At 45.5% G+C, this 20196-nt stretch overlaps 1 protein-coding gene across 5 annotated transcripts; it reads left to right on the top strand.

The window, feature by feature from the left end:
* Window positions 1-2637: 2637 nt before the first annotated feature.
* Window positions 2638-7980, top strand: LOC138764810 (probable G-protein coupled receptor 139). 5 transcript variants are annotated; one of them, XR_011358312.1, is made up of 3 exons: window positions 6075-6497; window positions 6826-7278; window positions 7357-7980. XR_011358312.1 is itself a non-coding variant. In XM_069941117.1 (2 exons), exons 1-2 carry the CDS (start codon window positions 2699-2701, stop codon window positions 7755-7757), a joined length of 1002 nt encoding a protein of 333 aa, XP_069797218.1. In that variant the 5' UTR covers window positions 2638-2698; the 3' UTR covers window positions 7758-7980. The 5 variants fall into 5 exon arrangements, 2 of the variants coding, with proteins under 2 accessions (XP_069797218.1, XP_069797219.1); XM_069941117.1 differs by lacking the exon at window positions 6075-6497 and adding an exon at window positions 2638-2768 and having other exon boundaries at window positions 6826-7980; XR_011358313.1 differs by having other exon boundaries at window positions 6007-6456; window positions 6826-7980.
* The last annotated feature ends 12216 nt before the right edge of the window (window positions 7981-20196 follow it).

Genomic DNA, 20196 nt, shown 5'->3' with positions numbered 1-20196 from the left:
TCACATATAATCCTTTTTAATTTTTGAAGATATTTGAGAGGAAGTGCAACCTATTGAAAATAGGTCTTAATATGTCAGAAAATTCCATAATTAGTTTAATCTTGATGAATGAAAACTTGTTGGAGAAAGGCAATATTTTGGAAATTCATAGTGGAAGAAATAATGTTTTTAAAAAGTGAAATTATCCAAAGGTAAAGGAGAAGATATGTTACATGCCCTGAGGACCACAAAACACAGCAGCAATAGAAATTCACCGAGACAAATGGTTACTTAAACAAAAGTAGTTTTCAAATTTCTTTCAAAATAAAAACAGGATCAAACTTTAACTTATTATTATTAACTTAACTTAATCTCCATATAATTCTAAGCACACATATATGTAATGTGTATGAGTTCAGAAAGGTTCTTTGATTCACAGTCCAATCTCACCTCACTCCTTCAAGTTCACCAGTTTCAGGCAATTTTTATACAGTGCACAAAATTTCAAAATTTAATATTTATGAGTTTTCACCAAGCTCTGTGTTTATAAGCAATTGGTAACTGCTCAAGAAGGTTCTTGTTAGATTCAGAGGGAGATTCATTTCTCATTGGACATACACAAACTGATTCCATCTGATCACCTACTTCAGTCTACCCGAAGAAACTTGCCCCAATAGAGTATTCCAAATGATAACCACTTCTGCAGGTCACCACCGGGTTCCTTTTTGTTTCCGTTATTTCAGGTGAAACACTCTAGCCAGCCTTTTCCTCTTGTATGGACCAAATGGATTGTTTCAACAGGCTGAACTCAGAACTCACAGCCCGTCTTCAAAATGGGGATTTGAACAAGCTGCTAGCTTGCCATTGCTGAGGGAACCAGTTCTCTCTCTCTCTCTCTTTCCCTCCCTCCCTCCTTGCAAAACCACACAACCTTCTTGCAGGGTTCGAGACCCAGTCTTTGAAAGATCTTAACAGCCTCTGTGTGTGGACTGTTTCATTTGCACCTTCTTTTGAAGTTCCTTAGAAAAGCATTTCCAAAATAGCTTGTAATGTCGGTGTAAAGGGAACTTTTCAAAATTTCAGTTTCAGTAAGCTCTTACATTTTAAATGAGGTCTGTTTTGTGAAGTGTTGGTTTGTGACTTCTACTAAATCCCCATAATCAATCACCTATAAAATATGTTTCTTTCTTCTTTGGCTTGGCTTCATGGACGAAGCTTTATGGAGGGGTATGTCCACATCTGCTGCAGGCTCGTTGGTGACTGACAAGTCCGATGCGGGACAGGCAGGCACGGTTGCAGTGGTTGCAAGGGAAAATTGGTTGGTTGGGGTTGGGTGTTGGGTTTTTCCTCCTTTGTCTTTTGTCAGTGAGGTGGGCTCTGCGGTCTTCTTCAAAGGAGGTTGCTGCTCGCTGAACTGTGAGGCGCTAAGATGCACGGTTGGAGTTGATATCAGCCCACTGGCGGTGGTCAATGTGGCAGGCACCAAGAGATTTCTTTAGGCAGTCCTTGTACCTCTTCTTTGGTGCACCTCTGTCTCGGTGGCCAGTGGAGAGCTCGCCATAGAACACGATCTTGGGAAGGTGATGGTCCTCCATTATGGAGACGTGACCTACCCAGCGCAGTTGGGTCTTCAGCAGCATGGATTCGATGCTTGCGGACTCTGCCAGCTCGAGTACTTCGATGTTGGTGATGAAGTCATTCCAATGAATGTTGAGGATGGAGCGGAGACAGCACTGATAGAAGCATTCTAGGAGCCGTAGGTGATGCCGGTAGAGGACCCATGATTTGGAGCCGAACAGGAGCGTGGGTATGACAAGGGCTCTGTACACGCTGATCTTTGTGTGTTTCTTCAGGTGGTTGTTTTTCCAGACTCTTTTGTGTAGTCTTCCAAAGGCACTATTTGCTTTGGCGAGTCTGTTGTCTATCTCTTTGTCTATCCTTGCATCAGATGAAATTGTGCAGCCGAGGTAGGTTAACTGGTTGACCGTTTTGAGTTCTGTGTGCCCGATGGAGATGTGGGTGGGGGGGGGGGGGGGGGGGGGGTGAGAGAATAAGAACAGATCAGTTATACAGTGATGATCCCACTGAATTATTCTGAGCCACCGAGAACGTCAGGTCGCAGTGATCGCAATGAGACCCTGACCTCACTCCCTCGAAGGAATTTTCCATTGAATAATGCGAATGGATGAACACCTGGGTTGAGCTGCACTGTAAACCCACTGGAATTCCCTTCGCACTGAAAGGAATTATCGCAACTTGTTTGTTAAGTAGCTGTAATTAATGACCATTTTCGCACGTTTTATTTTCGAACGAAAGAGTCGATATTCTTTTAAATAGGAAGGGTTCAGAGATCTCAGTTACAATAACAAGTGAACGGCAAGATCGAGACACTGAAGATGAGCCGCCCCCCGATCTTCGTGATTAAAGACATTTGTTACCCGATTCTTGCTGTTTTCGGTGCTCCTGGTAAGTATATTATATCGGAAGCCCATTGAATATGACATGAAATGACGCTCCGCGCAATTGAACAAAGCACAGCCACCGCCTTGGGGTTATTTACGACTGGTTTTTTTTATTTGGCGCGATCCCCTTTTAGGGCAGCGCTGGCTCAGTCACCACGTGCGTGGAGACGTCATAATCGCCCCCCGAGGTGCGCTGAGAGGAAGGTTGGAGTCAGGGAGAACCCCTGACGGCATCAGCTTCCCATGGCTGCCCCACCATGTTGTGTTACACGCGGGGCCGGTTCGCCATGAGAGAGTGTGCCGCCACACAACCCCCCTCAGAAACGGGTACGCGCCCCCCCCCCCCCCCGCTTTGACGGTCGGCCTCGGTGCTTGGGCACTGTAAAAAGTTCCTCCTTTCCCCACCCCCCCACTGGAGTGAAAGTTCCCCCAGACCACCAGAGGACCTTATACGGACCTTCTTACGGGCGCTTTAACGGTGCCCTCAGCAGTACCCTCCAGACAAACACAAACTGTGCTGAGTCCAGTTCCTTAGGGAGGTGGGATGGCCAGGTGCTGAGGCGTGATGGTGGTGGAGGGGCCAGGGAGGCCAGTTTCCTGCCGCGATCCGGGCAGGGAAAGTGGCATGCTGTATACCAGTTCCACCAATGAGACTAGCAGGTCCTCCTTGGGTGCAGTCCTGATCCCAAGGAGGACCTAGGGTAGTTTGTCTGCCCAGTTCGTGCTGGTGAGTCAGTCTATGAGAGCAGACTTTAGGTACTGGTGAAACCTCTCCACCAAACCGTTGGATTGTGGGTGGTAGGCCGTGGTGTGTTGGTGTTTAACCCCAAAGAGTCTCGACAGCTGGGCCCATAGTGTGGAGGTAAACTGCGCGCCCCTGTCGCTGGGGATGTGCGCCGGCACACTAAAACGTGTGATCTACTGACTAACCAGGTTTCTAGCACACATCTCCGCTGAAGCATCTCTGACCGGGATGGCCTAGGGACATCTCATAGCCCGGTCTACTACCGTGAGGAGGTAGCGTGCCTCCATAGACACTGGCAGGGGGCCAACTACATCAAAGTGGATGTGCTTGAACATCTGGGCTAATGAGTGGAAGTGTTGGATTTGGCCCCACGTGTGTCTGTGAATCTTGGAGAAGTGGCACCTGGTGCAGTTCCTAGCCAACTCCACCACCTCCTTCTTGAGCCCGTGCCACATGAACCACTCCAAAACCATCCACACAGTCATCTTCACTGAGGGATGAGCAAGATCGTGGATCAGTCTAAAGACTCTTGCCCTCCACTGTGGCGGGACTACCAGGCACGGTGGGCCTGTGGAGACGTCACAGAACAGCACATCCAGGCTTTAGGGCAATGGGATGTCCTTGAGGTCAAGGCCCGAGATGGCAGTCCGTACAGCTTGTGTCTCTGAGTTGTGCTGTTGGGCCCAGGCTAGCTGCGTATAGTCAAGGCCGAGGGCTAGAGTGTTGATGGAAGGGCACGAGAGTGCGTCTGCTACCACGTTGTCCTTGCCTGCCCTGTGCTGGATGTTAGTGGTGAATTCCAACATGTAAGAGAGGTGGCGCTGTTGTACGGCTGACCACGGGTCCTTTACCATGGCAAGTGCCTGGGTGAGAGGCTTATGGTCTGTGAAGACTGTGAAGGATCTGCCCTCCAGGAAATAGCGGATATGCCGGATGGCCAAGTATAGCGCCATGTTTGCCTCCGGGTATGGGAGCACCAGCACTTCGCACTGGCGAGGGCTTCTTTCACTGACGTAAAAGCCTTGTCCGGCTCTTCCAACCAGGATAAAGTTTTTTCCTTCATGGCGATTAGGGCAAAGAATGGGCGCATGATACAGGCGGCACTGGGGATGAACCAATGGTAAAAGTTCACCATCCCCATAAACTCTTGAAGGCCTTTGAGGATGGAAGGTATGGGGAACCATTGGACGGCTGTCACCTTCTCCTGTGCCAAGGTGGCCCCAGCCTCCGAGATGGTTGCTCCAGGAACTGCAGCGACTGCTTGCTGATCTGGAAATTGGTTGACTGTGAGGCCAAATTCCACCAGCCAGCCAAACAGGGTGTGGAGATAGGCCTTCTGTTCTTCGCAGCTGCGACTGGTGATAAGGACACAAAGTCCATGTCCCTACCCACTGCATCCATGGGGCGCTGGAACATCTGGACCACATTCTTTAACCCAGCGGCATCTGGAGGAACTCACAAATGCTGAACAGGGTGATGATCCCAGTCTTTCCCGTGTCATCAGGGTGCACTGGGTTCTGGTAATATCCCTGCACTAGCTTGACTTTGGAAAAGAGCTGCATGCCTTTGAGGTTGGCTGAGAAATTTTGTTTGTGGGGGACTGGGTGCATGTCGGGGATTGTGGCATCATTCAGCTGTCAGTAGTCCCTGCAGGGTCTCCAGCTTCCAGACGATTTGGGGACAATATGGAGCAGTGATGCCCAGGCACTGTCTGACCACCAGACAATCCCCAACTCTTGGAGCCTTAAAAATTCCTCCTTCACCTGCTGTAGCTTTTTGGGCATCAGCTGTCTGGGATTGGCATGCAACAGGGGGCCTTGCATTGTGATGTGATAGAAAACTCCCCGTCGGGGGAGCGCGGCATTTAAGTTTGGCTCCAAGATGGTGGGAAATTCATGGAGTATATCGGTGTACTTATCCCTGGTGGCAGCCGTGGCAGCGATTATGGGTCTGTAGGCATCCACAGTGTCTAAACATATGGAGTGTAAGGTGTGGGCATTGACCAGCCTCTTGCCCTTCATATCGGCCAGCAAGCCGTGAGCCCTCAGGAAGTCGGCCCCCAACACCGCGGTGCCCACTGAAGCCAACACGAACCTCCAGAGGAATTTTTCTTTACCAATATGGATCTGCTCCCTACAGGTGCTGTAGCTCTTGATGGTGGAACCATTGGCCACCCGCCTGATTGGACTGGGTTGCAACCATCAGCCTGGTCGTTTCCTTGAAAGCTGCAGAGTTGCCAACACTTACAGGCTTGCGCTCCCCAGCGCCAGTGATAAAAGCCCAGGTCGAATAGCTCTCTCCTGGCTTGTGCTTGTGGTGGCTTCCGTTCGACTGGTTCCTGGTCTTGAAACCTGGTTTAGGGGTGCCTTGTTCTCCCTCTTCATGTGCCAAAGGGCATCTGCTCAGGCCGCGACCTTATATGGGTCCGTGAAATCCTTGTCTGCCAGGAGCAGATGGATATCCTCTGACATTTGTCAAGGAAAATCTGGTGAAAGTGGAAACAAGCCTTATGACCTTCCACGAGGGCCAGCATCTCATCCATTAATGCTGATGGGCTGTGGTCCCCAAGCCCATCCAGGTGCAAGAGCCTGAAAGCCCGTTGCTGGGGGGAGTGAGGCCAAATGTCCGCATGAGCAAGTTCTTGAGATGATGGATGAGGTCGTCCACCCTGTCTGCTGTGTCTGATCCAGTGCGCTCTCGATGTGGTAGAACATCGTGGCGTTCACTGAGATGTTTCTAAGGTGGAATTGTGCTTCTGCCTGCCCAAACCACGTCCGCGGCTGATGGGTCTAGAAGTGGGGGACCTGATTGCCACGACGTTTACCTCAGCTGACTCCATGTCTCTGAGTCAGGAAAGGCGTCTGGGCTCAGCGAGGTCACCACTGTCAGGCTCTGCGCAGTTGACGAAAGCACAGCCACCACATTGAGGGTCTTGAACGACTGTTTATTTGAATTTAGCGCATGTGCGTGGTGACGTCATAATCGCCGCCCGAGACGCGCGATGAGAGGAAGGTTTGAATGAGGGAAAACCTCTGATGACGCCATCTTCCCATGTCTGCCCCGCCACGTGGCCTTACACGCGGAGCCGGTTCACGATGAGAGAATGCGCCGCCACAATGGTATGTTTTCTGAAACAGGTTCAGATTTGGCACAGCAATGGGCCCGCAGTATGAAGATGTTGAATATCAAGGGAATTACTGATTTGGGCTACGGTGCGGGGCAAACTTCTCTCCGCTACGGGTTAAAGTCGAAGGAGAAACCGCATCCGCTGTTAGTATCCTTATTGCTTCTTTAACAACAGGATCCTTCCAGTAAGTACCAATCTAGACATTTGGAACGAGATTAGAGACCTCCCTTCTTTCTGACTAGCGTCATATTTACGGTTCCTAGTCTGGACGAAGTCCTATCAAGTCAGTATCAGCTCAGACAGTGTTTACCCAGTAATCGATGACTAGTCAGTGCATCGTGTTTGAATGTTCAGTATACTTTCGGGAAGTTCTCAAAAAGTCTACAGCGAAAATGTATAAAAACAAAGAGTCTCCAGGTGATTAAGTGGACGGACGTGATATTTTCTCACAATGTGATGCGCGGCTTATCGACCTGGCCCCGTCACTCACCCCGTGTTCCTTTGTCTTTCAGCGAACTTACTGACAATTGTGATCCTCTCCCGAGGAAGGTGCGGACTTTCCAAGTGTATCTCCGCCTACATGATGACCATGGCAGCGACGGATTTCACGGTGATCGTCATCAACGTCATTCTTTATGAAATTTTAATGTATCGCTTGTCAAACAAATTTCTATATTCAACTAGTTTCCTTATAGCCGTGATATACCTACTGGACATCACTTTGGAATTCTCGCAGTGGTCCACAGTCGCATTCACTTTTGACCGATATGTCGCGATGTGCTGTCCGAAGCTTCAACCAAAGTACTGCAGAGTGAAAACTTTAAACATCCTCGTACCAATTATTCTGATCCTCCTTTGTGTGGAAAACATTCCTTTGTTATTGTTATTTGAGCCTCGACAAATAATTGGCTCCATTTCTTTGGGTGTCCGCCCGAGACTGGACATCCTCACCTCGCCAATGTTTGGTACGTTCATTAAATTGAAAACCATTCAGTGTTTATTCATTGCGTTTGGCTTAATATTCCTGTTTAATGGGTTGACAGTCAGACATATCTTGTTGGTCAGCAAAGCACGGAGGGCATTCAGGAGTCAGAGGAGTGCGGATGGTCGAGACATGGAAATGGAGAGCAGGAGAAAATCCATCATCTTGCTGATCAGTGTGTCGGGCAGCTTCACGCTGCTGTGGCTTCCAGTGTCTGTCACCTACTTTATCACCAGCTACAATGTGTACGTTAATCGTGACTATACGTCTCCCGCATTCATCGCTGTTCAGATTGGGACTCTGCTCACGTACCTGAGTTCCTGTTCAAACACGTCTATATATGCAGCGACTCAGTCAAAATTCAGGGAGGAATTAAAGACTTTGCTAAAGTTTCCTTTGTCATTTATTGTAAACTTGGTCAAGAAAAAATCAAATCAAAGCAAGTCTTTCTTATCTAAGTAAAATTCAGTTACTGAGCGTGTCCCCTTCCAACTGATCCAGCATCTGTTCCCGTGACGTGACGGAAACGAACATACAAAGAAATGCTGGAGGTACTCAGCGGGTCTCGCAGCGTCCACTGGATGTAAATCTGTATTAACAGCGTTTCGACTTCTTGCTGGCGAGTGATGGAGTAACAGCTTGTTAAAGTTGCTCCTCACTCCTTTACAAGTCTTGCCTTCATTAATGTCCTTATAATAAAATAACTTTGTATCAAAGCGTATGCCTCTTGTTTCTGTATTCACGAATATTTTGAAGATGACTACAAGAAGTTGTAAATATACAAAGAGAGAAGACCAATCTTCCTTATCTGTGGAGAATATCACTTCTTTGTTGGAACAACACCGAAAGTTGCCAGCTAATGATCTTAAACGATTTTTTCATCAATTGATGTTAAACTGGGTGTTTGAAGAAAAGGAATGGATGATAAAACCATATGACAATTACAGCACGGAAACAGTCCATTTTGGCTCTTCTAGTCCCCACCGAAACAGGTACTCTCCTCAGGGCACAACTACCTGCACCCTACCCATAACCCTCCATTCCCCTCCCATCCAAGTACATATCCAATTTTTCTTTAATTGTCAAAATTGTCCCTGCCGCCAGGAACCTCATTCCATACAGCCACCACTCTCTGAGTAAAGAAGTTCCCCATCATGTTACTTCTAAACTTTTGTCCCATAAATCTTAACTCATTGGCCCTTGTTTAAATCTCTCTTTCTCTCAATGGAAAAAGCCTATACCCAGCAACTCTATTAATCCCTCTCATAATCTTAAATATATCTATCAAATCCTCTCTCAAATTTCTACACTTTTGATGGTCGAGATTGTGAAACCCATATAACCATATTACAATTATAACACAGAAACAGGCCAATTCAGCTCTTCTAGTCCAGACCTATCCAAGTACACTCCTATAGTCCCACCTACCTGCACCTTGCCCATAAATCTCCATTCCCCTCCCATCCATCTTTCCTTAAATGACAAAAAAGGGCCCTGCCACCACTACTTCTCCCAGAAGCACATTCCATACAGCCACGTCTCTGAGTGAAGTTCCCCCTCATTGTTACTTCTCAACCTTTGCCCCTCAACCCTTAACTCATGACTTCTTGTTGCAATCTCTCCTACCCTCAAGGGAAAAAACCTATCCACATCAACTCTATCTAGCAGTCTCATAATCTTAAATACCTATATCAAATCCCCTTTAAAACTTCTGCGATCTATGGAATAAAGACCTAATCTGCGCAATCTTTCTTTTTAAACCCAGGTGACATTTTCATAAATATTCTCTGCACTCCCTCGACCTTGAGGGCATTGAGGAATGCAGAGAAAAAGAATGATTGGAATGATTGTTCATTGTTCTTTGAAAGTGGATTTTCATGTAAAGAAGGTTTTAGTACTGTGTGTTGCTTTGGGTCTCCTAACTGCAGGAAAGATACCAATAAACTACAAAGAGTTCAGAGAAGATTTACTAGGATATTGCCCGGACTTCTGGAAAGGTTAAACAGGTTAGGACTTTATTCCCTGGAGCATAGAAGAATGAGTGGAGATTTGATAGCGGTATTTATAATTATGAAGGGGTAGACAGGGTAAAGGTAGATAGATAGAGGTAGATGAGAGACTGAGGAAGATATTTGCAAAATGAAAGGATACTGTAGATGGCAGAGTAACTCTTAAAGGGTTAGTGGCATGATATAAAAGTTGTTTGTGAGAAAGGAATGAGTCAGCAAGGGGGAATCCACAAGGACATCTGGTCCCGGGCGCCACTTGCTAAAGAATAACTCCAGATAACATTTAAGTATGTTGAAGAATATCTCTAGATAATTTTGTTTTCAAATAAATACTTTAACTACTCTTTGTTCTTTGAACAACCTTCACTTCCCGGGATATGATCAACTCCTTATTATCATTGTAACCCATTCTAATTACTTTACAAACTAACTTGTTGATTTCACTGTATAAATTCGAGCTTTGCAACTGTGTAGTTCAGAGCTGAGCCCTGGCTGTTACTCTGAGATATCCTGCTTTTATAAACTCTCCTGGTTGACTCTGAAGCACGCATCCTCATAGTTATTTCTCCTCGACAGAATGACGTAGTCGGCAGTCCTCTAATTGCACGAGGATCCACAAAAGAAACGAACCTAAGGAATGAGGAGAAATTTGAAGTGCTAGCTGAAAGGGGGACTTTCCATTTTCTGTCGCAGCTCAAAAAGAGGGGGCTGTTGCAGCCAAGAACCCAGCTGTATAGGGATGAGGCACACCAAGAACCCAGCTGTATAGGGATGAGGCACACCAAGAACCCAGCTGAAAGGGGATGAGGCAGAGGGTAGCGCACCCATAAAAGTTGTAAAGGGATGGGCACACCAAGAACCCAGGTGATGAACAGGGTAGCGCTACCATTAAAAAAAACGAGGACGGAGACACGAGTAGAACAGAAAGTAGAGCACTAGTGACCGCGCTGTAGAAGAATTTTCTGTTCAAGTAACTGTTATATTGTTTGTGTAGCGCCTTGTGTGTGTTTATTTTCAGATACAGACCTGAAATGGAAAATCAAGTATGTGTCGGTCGAGCAGGGAAAGCTGTTCCCGACCCACCAAAGCAACGAGGACCGCCAGGACTCACCAAGGGACCATCAATGAATAAAAGGACAGTAAGACGAAGTGAACAGTTAAAGAAGAATCAGCGACTGGTTGGTGATCCGATAGTACCGCCAGGATTGCCCACCGATATTGTGATGAAAGAGACTGGGTCCTGGAAATGGGCGCTCCCATTTTCCAGTGACTTGTATGGGTGGTCTCAGGGACAGTGGGCGTACGGAGGAAGTTTTAACGTGCAATTCATAAATGACTGGTGGGAAAACACCGACAATGAAGGAGAGGATCCCACATGGGATATTAATTATATGGATCAGTGTTTTAAAACAGGGCTAAAAACCTCCCCATATGCGTCTCAACCGTCGGCTCCCACCCCTACAACAGTTGAAGAAGTGAAACCTCTATCTCCTCGATTCGATCCGAATAATAGAAATGGCTATGGCTTAGAGGAATCACCATCAACCACAACCCCCGGCTCAACAGGCTGACCCCTTGCAGCTGCAACCCCTGCCCCAACAACCGCCCGTGGAGGCCCCTGCACCACTGGCTGTCTTCCCCGACTCCTCCATTGGCCCTGACGAACGGGATAGGAAAGATGGGAGAGGAAAAGAGGAACTGCCCGGGGACAGAATAACTAGACCAAAGGCCTGGGTCAACTATACGGTTCAGCTTCCCCGTTTAATGATTGGTGATGTACCTGTTTTAAAGCATTGGTCTCCAGGAGAGGCCCACGACATGATAAGTGCTGCCCCAGACCCCTTGAAAAGTCCTATCGCTTTTCTCCACTGGCACCAGCAAATTTGCGTCATCTATCACCCCCTGCCACGAGATTTCCATTCCCTACTGCAGGCGGCTTATGGGGCACAGTGGCCAGAGGTGAGTGGAAATTTCGTGATCCCCCCTAGTGCGGAGGGAGATTGGATAGGAAATGATGAGTTGGTAGACCAAGGGAACGAGTCTCTAGAACACTGGCTGCAGAATAGAGGGAATGAATCAATTATGAGGTGCGCTAAAACGTGGTCAGATTTAAGAACAGTAGCCTGTACCTTTCAATAGAAAGATGAAGATGTTTTGGGATTTGTTGTGCAGTTCAAACGCGTTTGGGACGAAAATGCTGGAGTTCCGCTTGAGGAAAACCAAACCCTCGCGGTCCAGACACTATTAAATTGTATGCTCCCGCAATTTGCTCAAATGTATGAATTAAAGCAATTAGACTGCCAACGGTGGGGAACTTGGTGCACCAAATTGTTGCAGGTAACAAAGCCACCTTTTGCATTCTTAATGGCATAAGGCAGCAATTATTGGGGGCCAAATTAGAAAGGAAGTTGTTGTCCCACCATGGTGAAGCCAGGAAGACAATGTTATAATCTATCCCAGTATTGGCTGCCATTGGATAGGAGGTACACTCAATGTGGAGCTGAAGGATGTCATATGACCATGCGTCAGCTGAGCAAGTTGGTCTATCCCTGTGGTGTAGATTTGTGCCCAATTAAACTTACCTAGGCCATGTCCACAGGTGATTTGTGACCAGGTATGGTCAGACCTAGGAGGGGAGGCAGGCCCCTCCAGCCCAGGTAAGAAACCTGCATAGGAGAAGGCCACTCTGATATAAAACCTACGACCCAAGGACCTCGCTGCCATGTCCCAGCTTGCTTGGCCACGGCACACGAACCATGGGTGTAAAGGGTGGGGCCAGTACTGCACACACTGCACTCCACCTAAAAGCTCCTTTGCACAGGCCCGAGGACATGTCCACATCCTCCCCCACCACATCCTCCCCCTCAAAAGATGCTCACAAACTCAAGCTAGTATGCTGGAACATCAAAACAATGCTAGACAAGGCTGATAGCCACTGATCAGAATGTCGGTCTGCCCTCATTGCACATGAACTCCTTGGGCTTGACATTGACATAGCCACTCTCAGTGTAGTCTGCCTTGCAGATGTAGGCAGCCTCCAAGAACGTGGCGCGGGCTACACACTCTACTGGTCTGGCAAGCCTATGGATTAATGACGCCTATCTGGTGTAGGCTTCATGGTCCAAGAACTCCATTGCCTCCACACTCGAAAACCTCCCGACAGGCCACTCAGACCGGATCATGTCCATGCGACTCCCACTTCAAAACAAGCGTCGCATCACCCTCATCAGTGTCGATGCTCCAACCCTCCAGGCGGAACCAGCAGAAAAGGACAAGTTCTACACTGATCCGCGCAACCTCATTCAACGCACCCCTACAGCCGACAAGGTTGTCATCCTTGGCGACTTCAACGCTCGCGTCGGCAAAGACTCAGAAAGCTGGCCAGGAATCCTGGGCAAGCATGATGTCAGCAGGTGCAACGACAACGGGCGCCTCCTGTTGGAGCTCTGTGCAGAACAGCAGCATGTCATTACAAACACCCTTTTTCAGCAGAGGGACAGCCTTAAGACTACCTGGATGCATCCCCGATCCAAACACTGGCACCTCCTGGACTACATCCTGGTGTGAGAAAGAGACAAACGAGATGGGCTCCACACCAGGGTCATGCCCAGCGCAGAATGCCACACTGACCACCGGCTGGTTCACTGCAAGCTCAACCTTCACTTCAAGCCAAAGTCCAGGAACAGTAAAGCCCCTAGAAAGAGGTTCAATGTTGGAAACTTGCAGTCAGACGAAGTGAGAGGAAACTTCCAGGCAAACCTCAAAGCAAAGCTCGAGGTTGCAATCCACCTCACGGACTCATTCCCTGAAACCCTCTGGGATCAGCTGAAGACTGTCATACTGCAATCCACTGAAGAGGTACTGGGCTTCTCCTCCAGGAAAAACAAGGACTGGTTTGACGAAAACAACCAGAAAATCCAGGAACTGCTGGCAAAGAAGCGAGCTGCCTACCAGGCTCACCTTGCAAAGCTGTCCTGGCCAGAGAAGAAACAAGCCTTCCATCGCGCATGCAGCCATCTTCAGCGCAAACTCCGGGAGATCCAAAATGAGTGGTGGACTAGCCTCGCCAAATGAACCCAGCTCAGCGTGGACATTGGCAACTTCAGGGGTTTTTACGAGGCTCTAAATGCTGTGTACGGCCCCCCACCCCGTCCAAAGCCCGCTGCGCAGCTCAGACGGCAAAGTCCTCCTCAGCAACAAGATCTCCATCCTCAACCGATCGTCAGAACACTTCCAATCTCTTTTCAGTGCCAACCGCTCAGTCCAAGAATCCGCCCTGCTCCAGCTCCCTCAACAGCCCTTAAGGCTAGAGCTAGATGAGGTCCTCACCTGGGAAGAGACATATGAGGCAAATGAACAACTGAAAAGTGGCAAAGCAGCAGGTATGGATGGAATCCCCCCAGAGGTCTGGAAGGCTGGCGGCAAAACTCTGCATGCCAAACTGCATGAGTTTTTCAAGCTCTGCTGGGACCAAGGAAAGCTGCCTCAGGACCTTCGTGATGCCATCATCATCACCCTATACAAAAACAAAGGCGAGAAATCAGACTGCTCAAACTACAGGGGAATCACGCTGCTCTCCATTGCAGGAAAAATCTTCGCTAGGATTCTCCTAAATAGAATAATACCTAGTGTCGCCGAGAATATTCTCCCAGAATCACAGTGCGGCTTTCGCGCAAACAGAGGAATTACTGACATGGTCTTTGCCCTCAGACAGCTCCAAGAAAAGTGCAGAGAACAAAACAAAGGACTCTACATCACCTTTGTTAACCTCACCAAAGCCTTCGACACCGTGAGCAGGAAAGGGCTTTGGCAAATTCTAGAGCACATCGGATGCCCCCCAAAGTTCCTCAACATGGTTATCCAACAGCACGAAAACCAACAAGGTCGGGTCAGATACAGCAATGAGCTCTCTGAACCCTTCTCCATTAACAATGGCGTGAAGGAAGGCTGGGTTCTCGCACCAACCCTCTTTTCAATCTTCTTCAGCATGATGCTGAAACAAGCCATGAAAGACCTCAACAACGCTGTTTACATCCGGTACCGCACGGATGGCAGTCTCTTCAATCTGAGACGCCTGCAAGCTCACAACAAGACACAAGAGAAACTTGTCCGTGAACTGCTCTTTACAGACGATGCCGCTTTCATTGCCCATTCAGAGCCAGCTCTTCAGCGCTTGACGTCCTGTTTTGCGGAAACTGCCAAAATGTTTGGCCTGGAAGTCAGTCTGAAGAAAACTGAGGTCCTCCATCATCCAACTCCCCACCATGACTACCAGCCCCCCCACCCCCAACATCTCCATCGGACACACAAAACTCAAAACGGTCAACCAGTTTACCTATATCAGCTGCACCATTTCATCAGATGCAAGGATCGACAATGAGATAGACAACAGACTTGCCAAGGCAAATAGCGCCTTTGGAAAACTACACAAAAGTGTCTGGAAAAACAACCAACTGAAAAACCTCACTGTTTGGCTCCGAATCATGGGTCCTCTACCGGCATCACCTACGGCTCCTAGAACGCTTCCACCAGCGTTGTCTCCGCTCCATCCTCAACATTCATTGGAGCGCTTTCATCCCTAACGTTGAAGTACTTGAGATGGCAGAGGTCGACAGCATCGAGTCCATGCTGCTGAAGATTCAGCTGCGCTGGGTGGGTCATGTCTCCAGAATGGAGGACCATCGCCTTCCCAAGATCGTGTTATATGGCGAGCTCTCCACTGGCCACCGTGACAGAGGTGCACCAAAGAAAAGGTACAAGGACTGCCTAAAGAAATCTCTTGGTGCCTGCCACATTGACCACCGCCAGTGGGCTGATATCACCTCAAACCGTGCATCTTGGCGCCTCACAGTTCGGGGGGCAGCAACCTCCTTTGAAGAAGACCGCAGAGCCCACCTCACTGACAAAAGGCAAAGGAGGAAAAACCCAACACCCAACCCCAACCAACCAATTTTCCCCTGCAACTGCTGCAAACATGTCTGCCTGTCCCGCATCGGACTTGTCAGCCACAAACGAGCCTGCAGCTGACGTGGACATTTACCCCCTCCATAAATCTTCGTTCGCGAAGCCAAGCCAAAGAAAGAAGAGCATTTGGATTTTTATATAGCTTTAACCCAACCAATAAAATAAGGGCCAAAATTAAATTTCTCTAACACCTTAAATAAAAAATTCCATTCAACCCTGTCAAAAGCTTTTTTCTGCATCCAGTACAACCACCATTGGATGGTTGGGTTGCTATCTCAATTCATTGACCAATGTCATCAATCTAAGAATGTTATCAGACACATTTTATTCATAATAAAGCCTGTTTGATCTACATGTATCAACTGATGTACATATTTAGCAAGTCTGTTCACTAATACTTTTGCATAATTTTATAAGCTGCATTTAGTAAAGAAATAGTCCTATACGGAGATGCTTTCAATGGATCCCTATCTTTCTTTAAAATCACAATAATAATAGCACTCGAACAAGATTCTGGGTAACACCTGATCCTCAGTGTCGTCCACACCCCTAATCAGACATTCACAAAGTAATTATACACACAAATTCAACCCAACGATTCCCATCCCAATGATTGTTCTGGCTCTTCAATATCAAGAAGACTTTGCATCAATTCAACCTTTCCATGTTTCCCTTTCTTTCCATTCCCATTTCCATTTACCCTCCTTTTAGGTGATGATAATGGTGACTGACCATTTCCCTACAAATCTGGTAATGAATTAGCAAATATTAATGTATCATGATCATTTTCAAACAATTAAGACTGAAAATTCTCATAAAAATCTTCAAGTAGAGCCCAGTAATGAAAAGCAACTTATAACCTTTCACTACAACATTTCTTTAGCTGAATTAAATTCTCGGTGCCTTCTAATAATTTCTTGACTCAAATTTGCATAGATGAACCCTGTTATTTTGAACCATCATTGGAGTCTGATTTTGCCGTGCCTTCCGCAACACAACTCATAGCATAATTTCTCTATCTTGATATTTCAAACAATTAATCAAAACTCCCCTCGGTGGTTGGCTGGAAATGGTTTTTTTTCCTCATAAACATCATTTAACAATGAAATACGTCTATATGAAGCACTTTTTAAGATGTCACTTTCGTTTGTTATCAATAACCATAATTATTGTAGGACAAAAGGTTTCCAGAAGAACATGTAACATAAAAGCTTGTTCTATTACCTGTCTAAATAACAGAATTATTAAATCTTTAACTTCTTTATAAGATTCCACTGGCAATCCATCCTCTCCAGGAGGCTTATTATTTTGTAAACAATTACATGCTTCACTAACTTCTTGCTCAGTAAATGGTTTCTCCAAATCATCGATATCTGTTTCAATTTATCTAGGTAATATTATTGCGACAAATAATTTGTAATTATTTTGAAATATGTAATTTTTCATAAAATTCCATAAAAGTTTCATTTACTTCTTGTGGTTTATATGTAACCTTCCTATTTTATTGTATTGCAGTAATCATTCTCGACGTTTGTACTACCTTAAAGTGCCCAGCCAGAAATTTATGAGATCTTTCACCTAATTCATAATATTTCTGTTTTGATCTAAGAATCATTATCTCTGTTCTGTAAGTCTACATTGTATTATATTGTAACTTCTTATTAACTAAATGGCTATATTTATCCACTTCAGGTGATTCTTGAATATCTTTGTCCAATATTGTTATTTCTTTTTCTAATTTATCTATATCTCACAAATAATCATTTTTAATTTTTGAAGATGTTCAAGAGCAATTGCAACCTATTGAAAATAGGTTAAATATGTCAGAAGATTTAATAACTAGTTTAATCTCGATGAATGAAAAATTGCTGGAGAAAGTCTATATTTTGGAAAATCTGAGTGGAAGAAATAATGTTTTTAAAAAGTGGGATTATCTGAAGGTAAAAAAGTTGAAGATACGTTATAGGCCCTGAAGACCACAAAACACAGCAGCAATAGAAATTCACCAAGACAAATGGTTACTTAAACAAAAGTAGTTTTTAATTTTCTTTAAACATAAAACCAGGATCAAACTTTAACTTATTACTATTAACTTAACTTAATCTCCTTCTAATACTAATCATAAGTATGAGTTCAGATAGGTTCTTTGATTCACAGTCTAATCTCCCTTCTCACTTCTTCAAGTTCACCAGTTTCAGGCAATTCTTATACAGAGCACAAAATTTAATATTTATGAGTTTTCACCAAGCTCTGTTTTTATAAGTAATTGATAACGGCTCAGGAAAGTCCTCGTTAGTTTCAGAGAGAGATTCATTCCTCATTGGACATACAGAAACTGATTCCATCTGATCACCCACTTCAGTGTCTAGCTGTAGAAATTTGCCCGATCAGGGTTTTCCAAATCATAACCTCTTCTTCTGAATGTCACCTCAGGGTTCCTTATTGTTTCCCTGATTTCAGGTGAAACACTCTAGCCAACCTTTTCCTCTTGTATGCACCACATGGATTGTTTCAACAGGCTGAACTCAGAACTCACAGCCCGTCTTCAAAATTGGTGTTTGAACAAGCTGCTAGCTTGCCATTGCTGCGGGAACCAGTTCTCTCTCTCTCCCTCTCTCTCCTTCACTCCCTCCCTCCTTGCAAAACCACATAACCTTCTTGCAGGGTTCCAGACCCAGTCTTTGAAAGATCTTATCAGATTCTATGTGTGGACTGTTTCATTTGCATCTTCTTTTGAAGTTCCTTAGAAAAGCATTTCCAAAATAGTTTGTATTGTCTTGTAAAGGCAGTGGAGTTTCTCAAAGTTTCACTTTCAGTAAGCTCTTGCATTTTAAATGAGATCTGTTTTGTGAAGTGTTTGTTTGTGACCTACACTAAAACCGCTTAATCTATCACATATAAAATATGTTTATATAAATTATAAAATACAATATATCTGTCACACCAGCTATGGAGTATTGTCTGTAGTGTTGGTCACATAAATGCAGGAAAGATCCAATAAGATACAAAGAATTCCGAGATTTATTAGGATGTTCCGTGAACTTAAGGAACTGAGTTAAAACAAAAGGTTAAACAGGTTAGGATGATATTTCCTGGAGCACAGAATAATGAATGGAGATTTGATAGAGGTATTTAAAATTATGAGGGGTAGACAAAGTAAATATAGGTAGATAGAGTTAGGTGAGAGACAAATCAGATGATGTGGGATAAGCGTGAAAGTGGAAATGTTCAGTGGGAAAATGACGGGGAAGTTCTTCACAGAGAGTGATTGGGGTGTGGAACGATCTGCCAGCTGAAGTGGTGAATAAAGCTGAATTTGATCACAAAAAGAATTTGGACAGATAAATAGATGGGAGAGGTATGGAGGGCTATGGACTAAGAGGAGGTCAGTGGGACAAGGCAACATAAATGGGTTGTCCCAGACTGAAATGGCCGAAATGGCTTGTTCCTGTGCTGTAATGTTCTATAGTTCTAAGGTTCTTTGCTGCCCAGGTTCCACAATTTGTATTTTAAATTAAAAGAAGTTGATGTGGAAACTATCCTTTTCTGAATGTCGTCCGATGGAAGGTCTGAGAAGATGTTTCTTCAGTAGAAAGTACTTGTACCTCGAAGGATCAGTTTGAGACGTCGTTTCCGTATTACGGAGAGATTGCGAGAAGTTTAAATTCATGTAACCACTTCTCCCAGCAAGTTGAAGGGGCCATCACTGAATGAAAACAAGACAGAGAGAGGAGATTTGTTGAGTTGAATGCGGGTAAATTGTTCATATGCTGACAAACCTGACACACTTTGCCACATGTCATCGAGTCTGTCAAATAAACGTGGTGTCAGAGCAAAATTACCAAAGCTATTCCATTCGATCGAAAGGAGGACAAGGTCAATCGACAAGGAATAGTTCTACACGTTACTGATGTAGGTTTCTCAAGGCTTGTTCAACTTTATTTTAATATTCTTGCTTTTTCTTGAACAGTAATTAGTGTAAGACCTGGGATACCTTCAATTTTCAGACATTGTTCCTACAACTATTCACATTGTAGAAAAAAGGACAAATGAATGTGATACATCGCGGTTTCATTAATCGACCCTGCTTTTCAGCCAGAATCATTTGAATAAAGCAACCATTGGAAAAAGGTAAGACGATTTCTCCTCCGGCGCTTTCAGATTATAGCTATCTCACCAAAAGTATGTTTCTGCCTCCCCCACAAGTAGGAAGCGAAGGGGAGCCGGGTCAAAAGTAAGTCGAAAGCACAATGAGAGGGTTTCGATCTGAATGGATTACCCATTTCTCTCTCCATGTCTTTTGCCAGCACACTGTACATTTTGAAACATGTTGAGACGGAGAAATCCAATCGTTTAAATATAAAGTCTTCCTTTTTGTTGGAGAGATAATGTATGTTAATTTGGGGTCCACGATAAATGTTACAGTGCATGTCTCAGTAATGACAGGTGGTCATCATCAATCCCGTCTAATACTTTAAAATACATCTGTCGATTGAGGGTTCTATAAGTGGCGAGTCACAAGCTGCAATGTTACAGTGGGACGAGGAAATATAAAGTCGGATGAGGATCATCCGGTTCAATGAGGAAGACGAGTCATTTTGAATAACGGGAGCCCAAGTGCATCTGGACCAATGCTTGATCCCGCTCATCGCCAGGGATGCGAGAGTAAAAACAGATCAGTTATACAGTGATGATCTCACTGAATTATTCTGAGCCACCGAGAACGTCAGGTCGCAGTGATCGCGATGAGACCCTGACCTCACTCCCTCGAAGGAATTTTCCATTGTACAATGCGAATGGATGAATACCTGGGTTGAGCTGCACTGTAAACCCATTGAAATTCCCTTTGAACTGAAAGGAATTATCGCAACTTGTTTGTTAAGTAGCTGTAATTAACGACCATTTTCGCACGTTTTATTTTCGAACGG

The sequence above is a fragment of the Narcine bancroftii genome, chromosome 5, assembly GCF_036971445.1.
Source record: "Narcine bancroftii isolate sNarBan1 chromosome 5, sNarBan1.hap1, whole genome shotgun sequence".
Lineage (NCBI taxonomy): Eukaryota > Metazoa > Chordata > Chondrichthyes > Torpediniformes > Narcinidae > Narcine > Narcine bancroftii.
The sequence above is the reverse complement of the archived record's forward strand: the minus strand, read 5'-3'. Positions and strand labels throughout refer to the sequence as shown.